This window comes from Dasypus novemcinctus, chromosome 16 (genome assembly GCF_030445035.2).
Source record: "Dasypus novemcinctus isolate mDasNov1 chromosome 16, mDasNov1.1.hap2, whole genome shotgun sequence".
Lineage (NCBI taxonomy): Eukaryota > Metazoa > Chordata > Mammalia > Cingulata > Dasypodidae > Dasypus > Dasypus novemcinctus.
Genome location: NC_080688.1, coordinates 18,694,209 through 18,709,667, shown reverse-complemented (window position 1 = coordinate 18,709,667; position 15,459 = coordinate 18,694,209). Strand labels below are relative to the sequence as shown.

At 45.1% G+C, this 15,459-nt stretch overlaps 1 protein-coding gene across 1 annotated transcript in view; it reads left to right on the top strand.

Moving 5' to 3' along the window:
- The first annotated feature begins 15,229 nt into the window (after window positions 1-15,229).
- The window catches only part of PRELID3A (PRELI domain containing 3A), a 62,018-nt gene continuing 61,788 nt past the window's right edge, over window positions 15,230-15,459 (top strand). Inside the window, exon 1 of the mRNA XM_058277282.2 lies at window positions 15,230-15,363. Within this exon, the coding sequence (XP_058133265.1) occupies window positions 15,332-15,363 (32 nt within the window). The 5' untranslated portion in view covers window positions 15,230-15,331. The remainder of the gene's footprint in view (window positions 15,364-15,459) is intronic.

The window sequence follows — 15,459 nt, the reverse complement described above, 5'->3', positions numbered from 1 at the left end:
CGTAACCAAGGAAGCTTTTGTGACCAAGGAAGTGGTGCTGGTTCTCAAGCCAAAGAAATGCAGAAGCATTTCAGCAAAAGAGGAAGATCAGGGATGCTGTTTGCCCCTAATTCTCCATTCCTTGGGAATCTCTCCTCGAGCTCCCGTACCTGCTGGGGCCAGCACCACTTCCAGCTGTGTGAGGTTCGCCAGCGCCTGACCCCACCATCCCCTTTTTGCTTCATAACTGTTGGAGAAAAAACTGGACCTTGGCCTTGGGTTAGCCAATTAAAATGTGGCCATCTGCCATTTTGAATGGCATCTTTCGAGTCCTACAAAAACCATAAAAGTGAAACAAGAACAAGGACAGTGACGGAGTGCTGGACAGCCCTGTGTGTCAGCTCTCCACGAGCACCCCAGCTGAGGGTTTCTGTCCCAGCTGCCCTCCAGGAGCCGTGTGCCAGGCCACCAACAACCGTCCAACAGTCTCTGGACAGTCCCCTCTGCCAGGGTATCCCTGTTGCAACAAGAATGTTCCGGTTAAAAAGAACGAGTTGTTTTCTAAGCGGCAGACGATTTCGGGATTGCGCCTCTGTTTTCCACCATCCCCAAACAGGGCCAAATCATCCCACGAGACTGGCTTAGCAAGGACAGGGGTGCCAGTGGGTGGAGCAGCTCCAATCCTGAGCCTCCTCCAAGGACCCACAGGTAGAGCAGTATCAGAGGGGAGGGGGTCTTGTTTAGTTTTCTAAGTTGAATATACTTGGTCATATTTATTATCAAGGGTGGGAAGTGGGATGGAACCACTGGTGGGTGGAAGAAATGGAAATTATAGGGGAGAGCAGCTCATAGAGGAGAGGGGGCTACAGAGAGAGCAGGCAGCAGGTGGGAGCTTGGCTAGAACCCGGATTGTGGAAAGAGCTACTGCAGAAGGAACATTTACTCTGGGCCGACACTCTGCTGGGTTCTTCACGTAACGTGTTTGGTCTAATTCCCCCCACAACCCTCTGGTCCATACAAGCATTTTACAGACGAGGAGGCTGGGGTTAGAGACGGCCGGCTGCTTGCTCAAGGCCACACGATTACCAAGGGGTCACATCCAGTCCTGGGACCCAGACAGCCTTGCTCCAGGGCCTGTGCAGTTACCCAGCCCAACCCTCCAGCCAAGGTGCAGAGGCCAGGGGAGATCACAGCTCCTGCTCAGTTTTCTCCACGTAGAGCAAGAATCCAAGTTGTCTGCCCAGAGCGAGAGGGACGAGAGAGAGCAGGGAGCTTGGGAGAGGGTGCTGGCCACGGAGAAGCCAAATCAAGAGAGAGCCTGGACTAAACAGGACCCCCATCATGTGCCATCATCTGCAAGCTTGCAATTCCTCTCCAGTACCACAGAGTCATTTCGGGCCACAAACAGCAAAGGTGGGTGGAAGAGTTAGTCAAGCATTTGTAATTTGCTTCATGGGTGTTGGAGGGAAAGAGAACTGAGGCACCTGGAACAAGAAGGGTTCGCATGATGAGCAAAGTGTCGAGGACGGGAAGGGAAGGCCAGGAGGGGCTGCTGGGAAGCGAGGAGATGGAGTGTCCCAGGGGCTGCAGATGGCAATGAGGTTGGGGAGCAGGTGTCACCGGAGGGGGGTGGGGAAAGCTGGCAGGACCAGAGGTTGTGCTCCTGTGGGGCGTGTTTCAGTGAGGGGGCTTTTCGCTAACATGTGAATTCAAAGGGCACTAAACCATCAGGGCATTTATTATGGCATAGTTGTAAGTCCCCACAAAGGAGGATTTGGAGTGGTTCGGTAAGGTCTTGAAGGACCTGTTTCTTTTTCTTTCTTTCTTTAAGTTTTCATTTGTAAATAATTTCAAACTTGCAGGGCAGCTGCAAAAATAATACAAACTCCATCCACAGAACTTCAGCATACGCTTACCCTCCAGATACCAGATTACCAATTTCAGTATTTTGCCATATTTGCCATGTCATTCTACCTACCAATCATCTACCTATTTTCTGAGCATTTGAGGGTAGGTTGTACACATCATGCTCCTTGAATACTTAATACTTCTGTGTACATTTCCTAAGAACAAGGATTTTCACTGTATAACCACCTTAATTTCAGTTATCAAGTTCAAGATCTTTAACACTGATATAAAGTTTTCAGTCTGCATGCCATTTTTTTACATATGTCTCAATAATGGGCCTTTTCTCCTCCATTATTAGATCCAGTCCTGGCCCATGTATTACATTCATCTCTTTATTTTTTTTAATTGCAGAAACCTATTTATAACATGAACTTTCCTACTTAAACCACTACCAAACATATCATTCAGTGGGATTCATCACATTTGCAACGTCATGCTGCCCTTATTGTTATCCTTAACCAGAATTGTCCCATTAGCCCAAACAGAAATCCTTCACCATTGCGCATTAGCTCTCCATCTCCTGCCCTTGGCCACTGCACACTACCTTCTATCTCTATGAGTTTGCATATTTCAACTATTTCAGGTCAGTGGATTCATAAAATACCTGTCCCTTTGGGTCTGACATATTTCACTCAACATGATGTCCTTGTTCTTAGGAAATGCTCATGGAAGTATTAAGTGTTCAAGGAGCATGATACAAGCAACTTACTCTCAAATGCCATGGATCAAGGCTTCCTTCCTTTTTAAAGCTGGATATTGTATGTATATATTGTATGTCCATTGTATGTATATACCACATTTTGTTTATCCATTCATCTGCTGGTAGACATTTATGTTGTTTCCACCTTTGCCAGCATCAATATTTTTAAAAAGTTCCCCAGGTTATTCCAACATAAGACCCACTGCTCGACTTCTCCACACCTGTGTGCCCTCTCTCTCTCTGAAAGGCAGTTGGAGCAGGTCACTAGCATTCCTTCAAAGGAGCTTTGTTGGGAAGCAGCTGTGCCTCAAGCAATTCAGCTCCCTTTTATCATATGGAGGCCAGGCTGAGAATACAAAGATGAAAAGTGCATGGTCCCTTCCCATCCAGAGGCTTCCCTGGGGCACCTAAGTACACAATAGTTTTATGACAGGGCACTCTAAGAGCTGTGGCCAAGGTGGGCTCCCCAAATATCCTGGGGTGACTCCGCATCCAGAATTGGGTCAAAAGAGACCTGGGAAGGCTTCCCAGAAGATGATGACATTCTGAATTTTAGTTACCTTCACTGCCATTTCACTTTGGCCACCCACTACCAACCAAGTCTACCTCCTGGCTAGCAGAGCAGGACTTTGATCAATATGGGATTTTCAGCAGGGATGTGACTTCCTCCTATTTATTCAACAATTATGCATCTATTATGTACCTGCTATGCCCCTCACCCTGGGGATATCAAGAAGTAGACTATAGTTTCTGATCTCATAAGAGTTCTAGGCTGGTGGGAGAGATGGAGAAATTACAGGTGGTTCTAACACGCTGTGATGCCTCCATGAGGGCGGCTGGGCGCAGGTTGTCGTGTGATCACCGGCACCTCACCCAGGCAGGGGGGCGTCAGGGTAGGCTTCCAGAAGTGAAGACCTCCGAGCTGCATCTTGGATGACGACTGGGAGCCCACTGCAGTGTGTACAAGAAGGCTGAAGGCGGGAACGGAAATGGGAAACAACTGAGGAGACCACGTTGCAATTGTCAAGCAGGTCCACATTTCATTCCAGTGACTTCCCGGTACAGGGAAGGGCAAAGGGTGTGGTGAAAGCCGCAGGAACAATAAGCCATTCACACTTACTGCATGGTCAATGCGTGCCAACATGTAATAAATGCTTGATGTACATCGTGTCATTTAATGAAACTAGGATGACGTCCCAGGCTTCACGTCACTCAGGTGGACAAGTGAGATACCCCCAGGCAGGGGACGATCTGAACAGGAAGAAAGGTGTCAGACCGCTTCTCCAGGAATAAGTTCCTCAGGGGACTTCAAGTGTGTTGACTCAAGGGACTTCTTGAAGAGATTCAAAAGGAAAGGCAAAGGGCACTCCCAGGGGAGCTGAGCAATTGGACTCCAGTGATGAGTCTGTGCAAGAGTGTGGGAGAAAAGGTTGATACCTTAGGAAATGGGTCACAGCAGGAGCACAGGGATGACTGTCCAGAGCTTGACTGCCCCTCAGCGGCAGCTCCACCACCAAACCACGTGTGTCCAGATACAAGGTGTTAATGGGTTTGTAGCAGAAAGAGCAGACTCACCAGTCCCACCCCACGCCACACCTGGAGCGCGTTACGGTCGCCATCTCAGGCTTTGTCTTCTCACCTGCCAAATGGGAAAAACACTACCACCTCCTTCTCAAGATGCTCTGAGGATCAGAGATAACCGTATCTCTTCCTAGCCTAGAGCAGCGTGCAACCAATGGTAGACATTATTATGTTTATATTCTGTTTCTTTAGATAGAGTCTAAATTCTTAGCAGACAAAATCTTATAACTCAAAATCTTATAACTGTAAATTTAGCACAATTTCTTCAACCTAATACCTAATATGCACTGATTTTATATGATGACCCATTTAAAAAACAATTCAGTTCAATTCAGTACATATTTGTTGGGCATTAGTCTAGTCCCTGGTTTACAATGATCCAGTTCCAACCCTTCTCAAGGACCTTACTGTCTATAAGAGGAGATATAAATAAAAACAGCTAAGAACAATATTTAAAACTCACACATGTCCATTTGCATACATATCACAGGAAGAAGACAAAACTTGGGTTTGGAGTATCAAATGCAAGGCATTCTTCCATTCAGAATTAGGGAGCTCAGACTGTCTTGGGGGCATGAAAAGACAACCTGCCAGTTTATTTGAAGTTTGCTATTTAGGGAAAATTGTAGTTTAAATGTTATAAGCTTCATGTAGGAATCTACATTGGTTCTCACTCACAGGAATGCAGATTTTGATGAAGAACTTGCTTTTTGTTGGTGCACATTATTTAACCTAGCCAGTCAATGGACAGAATTTGGGCTTTAGGTAAAGTGGTAAATGTTCATCATGGTACCCAAAAGCTCTTCTGAACGGAGCTACCAAGTGGGCAGAACCAAATTTGGGATATTGGATAAGAGGTGTGGTCTTCCAGCCAGACTGCCTAGTTTTTAACCTCAGTTCTGTCCCTGCCTAGCTGTGTGAACTTGGACAAGCCACATGAGCCCTCTGTGCCCTCCAGGCCTGTCACTGGTAAAACGGGGATGGAGATAATAGTATCCTGTATCCTTTTCATAGGATTGTTGTGAGGACTGGGTGAGTCTACACTTGGGAGAGCAGTGCCTGGCCCAAAGCAAACGCTAGATGTTATGATTGTTATCACTAGGGCGGCTCGTGGCACAATAAAATGAGCCTCCAGGTTTGGGGAGTCAGTATCCAACAAGGAAATAATTCCCAGCAGAAAGTCTCCAGAGATCCTGGACCCTGTTGTTCAGGGTGGTTGTCGTGGCTCTTCCTCAGATTAGTTTAGGAAAGGAAAGGCTGCGGGTTAGTTCTCTGGCTAGTCTGAACTAGTGATATTGTCCAAAAGCAGGTTCTTTTCTTCCCAATGCACTTTTTTTTGTAACTTTATTTTGCACATTTTAAAAAAGATTTATTTTTATTTATTTCTCCCCATCCCATTCCCCCCGTTGTCTGCTCTCTGTGTCCATTCGCCGTGTGTTCTTCTGCGTCTGCTTGCATTTTCATTAGGCGGCTCTGGGAATCAATCCTGGGCCCTTCTGGAGTGGGAGAGAGGCAATTACTCTCTTGTGCCACCTGAACTTCCCGTTCTGCTATGTCTTCTTATTTTCTCTCCTCTGTGTCTCTTGTTGTGTCATGTTGCTGTGCCAGCTCTCCACGTCACCTGGCACTCCTGCGCAGGCCGGCTTTCCCATGCAGGGCAGCTCTCCTGAGCGGGGCAGCATTCCCGCATGGGCTGGCGCTCTGTGTGGCCCAGCTCGCCATGTGGGCCAACTTGCCCTCACCAGGAGGCCCTGGGCACCGAACCCTGGACCCCCCATACGGTAGAGGGGAGCCCAATTGGTTGAGCCACATCTGTTTCCCTATTTTGTACATTTAATAAATGAAAATATAAACAATTAAAAACTAAAAAGAAAACATAGTTGAATAAAAACATACATTTCTCAGTTAAATGTACTGGATAGGTATAAGTTTTTTTTTGAGTCATGCAATATATTAGCAATATATTTGGTTCGTAGTAATGCAATCATACAGTATTTGTCCTTTTTTGTCTGGCTTGCTTCACTCAACATTATATCCACCAGTTTCATCCATGTTGTCATATGCTTTATGACTTCATTTCTTCTTACAGCTGCATAATATTCCATCATGTGAATAGACCACCATTTGTTTATCCATTTACTGGTTGATGATCACCTGGTTTTTTCCAATTTTTGGCAATCGTCAATAATGCTGCTGTGAACTTAGGTGTACAGATGTCTGGTTGTGTCACTGCTCTCAGTTCTTCTGGATATATACCCAGTAGTGGTATTGCAGTGTCATGTGGCAAGTCTATATTCAACTTCTTTAGGAACTGCCTAAAGTGGCTGTACCATTCTACATTCCCACCAACAGTGAATAATTGTTCCTATCGCTCCACATCCTTTCCAACATTTCTAATTCTCTGTCTTTTTAATAGTGGCCATTCTGATAGGCGTGAAATGATATCTTGTTGTAGTTTTGACTTGCTTTTCCCTAATCATTGGTGATGTTGAGCATTTCTTCATGTGTTTTTTTGCCGTTTGTATTTCTTCTTTGACAAATGTCTGTTTAAGTCTTTTGCCCATTTTTAAATTGTCTTTTTATTGTTGAGTTGTAACATCTCTTTATATATCCTAGATATTAAACCCTTACTGGATATGTGATTTCCAAAGATTTTCTCCCATTGAGTTGGCTGCCTTTTCACCCTTTTGACAAAGTCCTGTGAGGAGCAAAAGTGTTTAATTTTGAGGAGGTCCCATCTATCTATTTTTTTCTTTTGTTGCACATGCTTTGGGTGTAAGGTCCAAGAAACCACCATCTACTACAAGATCTTGAAGATGTTTCCCTATATTTTCTTCCAATAGTTTTATGACCCTGGCTTTTATATTTAGCTCTTTGATCCATTCTTGTATAGGGAGTGAGATAGGGGTCCTCTTTCATTCTTTCAGCTATCGATATCCAGTTCCCCCAGCACCATTTGTTGTAGAGACTGTTTTGTCCCATTGACATTAACTTGGTAGGTTTGTCAAAACCAGCTGACCGTGTAGGCAAGGGTTTATTTCTAGATTCTCAATTCTATTCCACTGATCAATGAGTCTATCTTTATGCCAATACTATGCTGTTTTAACCACTGTAGCTTTGTAATGTGTTTCAACATCAGGCAGTGAAATTCCTCCCACATTGCTCTTCCTTTTTAGGATGCTTTTGGCTATTTGGGTGCACTTTCCCTTCCAAACGAATTTGGTAATTGCCTTTTCTAGTTCTGTAAAGTAAGTTGTTGGGATTTTGATTGGTTATTGCATTAAATCTATAAATCACTTAGGGTAAGATTGACATCTTCACAATATTTATTCTTCCAGTCCATGAACACAGAATGTCTTTCCATTTGTCTAGGTCTTTTAAAATTTCTTTTAGCATTGTTTTGTAGTTTTCTGCATATTAATCCTGTACTTCTTTGGTTAAATTAATTCCTAGGTATCTGAGTCTTTTTGTTGCTATTGTAAATGGAATTTCCCCCCTGATTTCCTCCTCATATTGTTCAGTACTAGTGTACAAAAACATTACTGATTTTTGCATGTTGATCTTGTATCTTCCCACTTGGCTGAACTCATTTATTAGCTCAAGTAGCTTTGTTGTGGATACTTCAGAATTTTCTAAATACAGGATCATGTCATCTGCAAACATTGAGGTTTTTACTTCCTCTTTTCCTATCTGGATGCCTTTAATTTTTTTTCTTTAATTTTTTTTCTTGTCCTAGCTAGAACTTTTACTTCCTCTTTTCCTATCTGGATGCCTTTAATTTTTTTTCTTGTCCTAGCTAGAACTTTTTAATTGTCCTAGCTAGAACTTTAGTACAATATTGAATAACAATGGTGACAGTGGGCATCCTTGTCTTATTCATATCTTAAAGGGAAAGCTTTCAATCTTTCCCCATTGAGTACGATGTTGCCTGTGGATTTTTCATATATACCTTTTATCATATTGAGGAATTTTCCTTCTATTCCTATCTTTTGAGGTGTTTTTTTTTCAAAAAAGGATGCTGGATTTTGTCAAATGCTTTTTCTGTGTTGACTGAGGTGATCATGTGTTTTTTTTTTTTTCATTCAATTTGTTAATGTGATGTATTACATTGATTTTCTTATGCTGAACCAGCCTTGCATACCAGGAATAAATCCCACATGGTCATGATGTGTAAGTCTTTTGATATGCTGTTGGATTCGATTTGCAAGCATTTTGTTGAGAGTTTTTGCGTCTATGTTCATTAGAGAGATTGGTCTTTAATTTTCTTTTATTGTAGTATTTTTATCTGGCGTTGGTATTAGAGTGAAGTTGGCTTCATAAAATGTGTTGGGTAATTTTCTTCAATTTTTTGGAAGAGTTTAAATAGGATTGGTGTTAATTCTTTTTGAAATGCTTGGTAGAATTCACCTGTAAAGCCATCTGGTCCTGGACTCTTCTTTGCTGGGAGATTTTCAATGATGGATTCAATCTCTTCAAATGTGATTGGTTTGTCAAGTTCCTGCCTTTCTTTTAGTGTCAGTGTAGGTTGTTTGCGCATTTCTAGGAATTTGTCCATTTCACCTAGGTTGTCTAGTTTGTTGGCAGTTTCTCATAATATCCTCTTATGATTCTTTTTATTTCTGTGGGGTCAGTTGTAACTTTCCCCCTTTTATTTCTTATTGTATATATTTACATCTTCTCTCTTTTCTTCTTCGTTAGTCTAGCTAGGGGGTTGTCAATTTTATTGATCTCAAAGAATCAGCTTTTGGTTTGGATGATTTTCTCTATTTTTTTTTTTTTTCTCAATTTCATTTATTTCTGCTCTAACCATTATTATTTCTTTGCTTCTGCTTGCTTTGGGATTGATGTACTATTCTTTTTCTAGTTTCTTTAGTTGGTCAGTTAAATCTTTGAGTTTAGCTCTTTCTTCTTTTTTTTTTTTTTTTTTAAAGATTTATTTATTTAATTTTCCCCCCTCCCCTGGTTGTCTGTTCTTGGTGTCTGTTTGCTGCGTCTTGTTTCTTTGTCTGCTTCTGTTGTCGTCAGCGGTATGGGAAGTGTGGGCGGCGCCATTCCTGGGCAGGCTGCTCTTTCCTTTCACGCTGGGCGGCTCCCCTCACGGGCGCACTTCCTGCGCGTGGGGCTCCCCCACGCGGGGGACACCCTTGCGTGACACGGCACTCCTTGCGCGCATCAGCGCTGCGCATGGCCAGCTCCACACGGGTCAAGGAGGCCCGGGGTTTGAACGTGGACCTCCCATGTGGTAGACGGACGCCCTAACCACTGGGCCAAAGTCCGTTTCCCTTTCTTCTTTTTTAATACAGGCATTTAGGGCTATAAATTTCCCTCTCAAGACTGCCTTCGCTGTATCCCATAAATTTTGATAAGTTGTGTTCTCATTTTCATTTGTCTCAATATATTTACTGATTTCACTTGCAATTTCTTCTTTGACTCATTGATTGTTTAGTAGTGTGTTGTTCAGCCTCCACACATGTGAATTTACTTTTTTCCTGCCTATTACTGATTTCCAGTTTCATTCTATTATAATCTGACAGGGTGCCTTGTATAATTTCAATCTTTTTATATTAATTGAGAGCTGCATTATGCCCCAACATGTGGTCTATCCTGGAGAAAGATCCATGGGCACTTGAGAAGAATGTATAACCTGCTGAGTTTGGATGCAGTATTCTGTATATGTCTGTTAGGTCTCGTGTTTATCATATTGTTCAAGTTCTGTTTCCTTGTTGATCTTCTATCTAGTTTTTCTATCTAATGATGTGAGTGGGGTGTTGAAGTCTCCAGCGATTATTGTAGAGATGTCTATTTCTCCCTTCAGTTTCCCTGAGTTTGTCACATGTATTTTGGGGCACCCTGGTTAGGTGCATAGATATTTATGACTTATTTCTCCCTGGTGGATTGTCCTTTTTATTAATATATAATGGCCTTCTGTATCTCTTAAAACTTTTTTGCATTTAAAGTCTGTTTTGTCTGATATTATTATAGCTGCCCTTGCTCTTTTTTTTATTACTATTTGCACTGAGTATCTTTTTCCAACCTTTCACTTTCAGCCATTTTGTATCCCTGGGTCTAAGGTGAGTTTCTTGTAAGCAGCATATGGATGGCTCATTTTTTTTAATCCATCTGTCAGCCTGTATCTTTTGACTGGGGAGTTTAATCTATTAACATTCAATAATATGATTGTAAATGCATTATTTACTTCCACCATTTTATTCTTTGGTTTTCATATGTTGTATCATATTTTTGTCTGTCTTTTTACTCTTTTGGTTATCCTTTCTGCTATTCTTTCTTCTACACTCTCCTCCAAGCCTCTTCCTCCTGTCTTTTTATTTCAGGTTCTAAAGGCTTCCTTTAATATTTCCTGCAAAGGTGGATTCATTTTTGCAAACTCTCTTAGTTTCTGCCTGTTTGTGAATCTTTTATACTCACCTTCATATGGGAAGGACAATTTTGCTGGATAAAGAATTCTCAGCTGGCAGATTTTCTCTTCCAGTATCCTAATTGTATCACACCACTGTCTTCTCACCTCCATGGTTTCTGATGAGAAATCTGCACCAGGTCTTACTGGGTGTCCCTTGTATGTGATGGTTTGCATCTCCCTTTTTGCTTCTGAGAATTTTCTCTTTATCTTTGACATTTGACATCTGCATAGTATGTGTCTTGGATCCATTCAGATTTATTCTGATTGGGGTACAGTGCACTTCTTGGACATTTAAGTTCATTTCTTTTGTGATAGTTGGGAAATGTTCAGCTATTATTTCCTGAAATACTCTTTCTGCCATGTTTCCCTTCTCTTCTCCTTCTGGAACTCCCATGACACGTATGTTGTTGTGTTTCATGTTGTCATTCAACTCGCTGAGCCCCTGCTCAATCTTTTCCATGCTTGTCTCTGTTCTTTTCTTTCTTCAGTTTCACCTGTTTTGTCTTCTGTATCACTTACTCTTTTTTTCTGTCATTTTGAGTCTGCTGTTGTATGCCTCTCATGTGTTTTTGATGTCACCTATTGTATCTTTCAGTCCCATGAGCTCTGTTACTATTCTGTTCAGGATTTCAAATTTTTCTTTGCACTTGCTCAAGGTCTTCATGATGCCATTTATCTCTTTAGCCATATTATCTTTCAACTCATGAATTTGATTTTGGAAATTTGTGCACATCTCACTAAATAGTTCTCTCAAATCCTCTGTCTCTTTTGGGGCTTTGATATATTCCTTTTCTTGGGCCATATCTTTTATTTTCTTAATATGGCTTGTAATTTTTTGCTGATGTCTACACGTCTGATCAGGATGTAGTTTACTCAGATGCTCAATTTCCTTCTCTTTTGTAGGGATTTAGTGGCAGGAGGCTGTGTGTTACACTGCTCTTTGATTCTTGGCTCAACCTGGATTGTTAGGCTTGTCTCTGCTACCTGCTCAAAACTGGGCACTGGACCCAGTAATTGGTTGTAGAATCACTTTTTAGAGCCTTGGGGAGGGAGACTATAGCGGCCAGAAAAAGTTTCTCCTACGTACTTTTAATTTTCTTGTGTGCAATTCTGCTGTCTGCCAGCAGATGGTCCTCTTTGGCAGCTCTCTGTTCAATGCCTGGTCAGAGTGTATTTGTTGCAACACGGAGGGGATCTTGTGATAGAGCTTCCTGACTGGAGGCTAGAGCCTTGTAATTCAGACTTTCTCTGAGACAGTGCTCCAGCCTTCTCTGGCACTCTCCTCCCCTGTTCCAGCTAGGAAATATTTCCACTCCTCTTTGAGTCCTCAGCAATCTGTCCTGGTTGGTAGAGGAGGAGATTGGGGAGGTCGTCTATCTTTAGCGCCTTGCCGGCTCTCAAGGCAAACAACGGTGCAGCCCCAGCCGGCCTGGACGGGCTCCTGGGACATGAAGACCAAATGTGTGGGTCAAAAGCTGAGTCAGCCTCAGGCTGTGTCCCTCTCTCTCCCTTTTCCTGGGGCGATGGCTCCCTGGAGCTGCAGGCCCAGAGGCCCGAGAATTCTAAAGTGTCTTTAGTGTGGGGGATGGTGCCGGCGGCAGCAGCAGCCGCTGGTTTCAACCAACGGTTCTGTCGTTGTGATTTCCCTTCTTTGTCCCTCTCTCCTCTGGGCAGTGTCCAGACTTTGCCAGGAGTCCTAAACTCTAGTAGGTCTTTTTCTAAGGTGTTTCAGCCTGTCCTCTAGCTATTTTTCTGGAGGAGAAGAGAAACCCATGTTTTTCCTAGTCTGCCGTTTTCCTGGAAGTTCCCAATGCTCTTTATTTTATTTTTTTTTTAAAGATTTATTTTTATTTATTTCTCTCCCCCCCCCCCGCAGTTGTCTGTTCTCTGTGTCTATTTGCTGCGTCTTCTTTGTCCACTTCTGTTGTTGTCAGCAGCACGGGAATCTGTGTTTCTTTTTGCTACATCATCTTGTGTCAGCTCTCTGTGTGTGTGGCGCCATTCCTGGGCAGGCTGCACTTACTTTCGCGCTGGGCGGCTCTCCTTACGGGGCACACTCCTCGCGCATGGGGCTCCCTACACGGGGGACACCCCTGCATGGCATGGCACTCCTTGTGTGCATCAGCACTGTGCATGGGCCAGCTCCACATGGTTCAAGGTGGCCCGAGGTTTGAACCATGGACCTCCCATGTGGTAGACGGACGCCCTAACCACTGGGCCAAGTCTGCTTCCCCTCAATGCTCTTTAAACACCAATTCCTGAGACACTAGGGCTTCAAAGAGACTAAGAGTTTATTTTTGTGTGCAAGCAAAGTGCAGCAGACAGATCTGGAACCTGGCGAGAAGTCCACGTGTCATTTGGTTCCCTCCCAGGATGGCTGCTAAAATCATGAGAATCACGAGATTCTGCCATTCAGGATGAGAGTTCCTCCAGAAGCCAGGAGAAACCCCAGATATTCCCTGAGGACTCTTATCATTGGGCCCGCCAGGGTGATTGATGGGGGGGTAATTGATCAAAATAGCAAAGAGTTGGGACTCCTCCTGTGCCATTAGCAAAGGGGCAGAATAATTAATGGTTTAAAAAGCACGCGTGAAGGCTGTTTGCCCTCTTGCCTTCACGCACTCCCGGTGCCTGTCCTGGTGCCAGTCTGTGTGCTGTCCCTGCCCTCTACACACTGCTCTGGTGCTTCCCCTGCCGCGATGGCCACACTAGTAAAACCTGGGCATTGATCATCTACAATGGTAAATTGTAGTCTGTGAATCAGCCCGCTTTATCACTTGTCAGCCCCTTCCTCTCTACCTGGGACCCATGACATGTTATTTTCGCGTATTTCTCTTCCCTCCCTACCTGAATAAATTACTGGCCTCACTAACCCGACGGTGCTCTTGAAATTCATTTCTGCGGCATAGTCAAAATCCTAGGCAAAATAAGGTTACAATAGGAGACATGCTTGTGCAACCTAAAACTGCAAGCTTGATTTTTAGGATTTTAGGGTTTTTATGGAGGTTGGGAGGGGAGGTTGGACTGGGTGCTCTCCAATTAGTAAGCACACTCAAGGGTGAGCCTAGCTTAGGAAGATCCATATAGAGGGTCTTCACAACAGCAGGTGTACACCAGTGTGAGCTAAGTCTGTAGAAGCCATAAACAGCGGTGAGCCCTGTCTAGGTACTTCAGTAATTTCAGGTATTATTTTTGGCCATTGGTAACAGAAAAATCATCATAATTAACTTTTTTTTTTTTTTTTTCGGGTACCAGAGGCAGGGATTGAATCCAGGACTTTCTATGTAGGAAGCCAGCCTTCAACTATGGAGCCATATCAGCTCCCTATTGGTTAATTCTTTTATTTTTTAATTTTTATTAATTTCTCTCCCCTTCCCAACCCCCCTTCTCCCCCCCAGTTGTCTGCTCACTGTATCCATTCACTGTGTGTTCTTCTGTGACCGCTTCTATCAGCAGCACCGGGAATCTGTGTTTCTTGTTGTTGTGTCAACTCTCCGTGTGTGTGGCACCACTTCTGGGCAGGCTGCACTTTCTTTCGCGCTGGGCGGCTCTCCTTATGGGGCGCACTCCTTGCGCGTGGGGCTCCCCTACACGAGGACACCCCTGCATGGCAGGGCACTCCTTGTGCACATCAGCACTGCGCATGGCCAGCCCCACGCGGGTCAAGGAGGCCCGGGGTTTGAACCGCGGACCTCCCGGGTGGTAGACGGACGCCCTAACCACTGGGCCAAGTCCGCTTCCCTATTGGCTAATTCCTAATCCCCGGTTACAGTAGTGAGAGGAAGAATGGGTAACCTAGCCATCCCTCTGCTGATCTCAGGGACTCCTCACAACAAGCCCTTAGGGTAGGCAGAGCATCCTCATTTGACAGGGGAGAAAACTGGGGTTAGAGGGATGGATATTCTACAGCTACATCTTTCTGCGCTCCCAGGACATGATAAATTGGAGTCAGATAAGGGTGGGTTTGACTACGACTTGTGTGACCTTGAACAGTGTCCTTACTTTCTCTGTCTTTATTTCCATTTGAAAAAAACATCTTCTGCCATAAACTGAGGGGGACCTTATTTCCCCTGTGGATAAAGGCAATTAGCAAGCACAGGTGACCACCGCCATCACCAGATGAATTTAGGGAAACGGTTTGGGAAACGGCTGGGAGGCCGGGTCCTCGCGGGCCGGGAATGTGTCGCCCGCTCCCCGCCGCGTGGTGGCTGCTCTCCCCGCCCGAGACACCGCGAGCTTGCTCTCCGCCCCCGCAGCGTCTCTGGCGCAGTCCCGCCCGGCCGGTGGCAGCCGCGTCTAAAGCGTATTCAATAACAAAACTGTGGTTTTTTACCCCCTCTTCTACCTCGTGGAGAGGTTTTCTCGTTCGCAGGAGGCTGTGTTTAATTATACTTCCCCCACAGTAGAAACCGCATGATTGGAAAGAGCTTTGGGAAAACGCGGGCATCCCTTTCACCGCGCCGCATTTCCCCTGGTGCGCCCCGGCCACCTCCGCGCGGTTCTGGACCCGCAGGCCGCTGCGGGATCCTTCTGCCGCAGCCCGACTTCGCCGCAGCCTTCTTTTTAGCCGGCGCCGCGGGTCGGCTCCGCGAGCGGGTGGTCACGTGCCCATGAACCGCGCCGGAGGACCCCGCCCTGTCGGTGCCGCGCGGGCGCCGGAGCCGGGAGCGCGGAGCCGGGCCGCGCGCTCTCACCCGCACCCCGCGCCTCCCCGGGCGCCCGGCCTGGGCCGTGGGCGCGCGGCCATGCGGATCTGGAGCGCCGAGCACGTGTTCCGGTGAGTGGGAGAGGGGGGCCCCGGGTGCCGGTCTCTGGACAGATGCGGGTCTCGGGCCTCCGAAAAGGGCAAGGTCTGCCCTGCACCCGGGAAGGC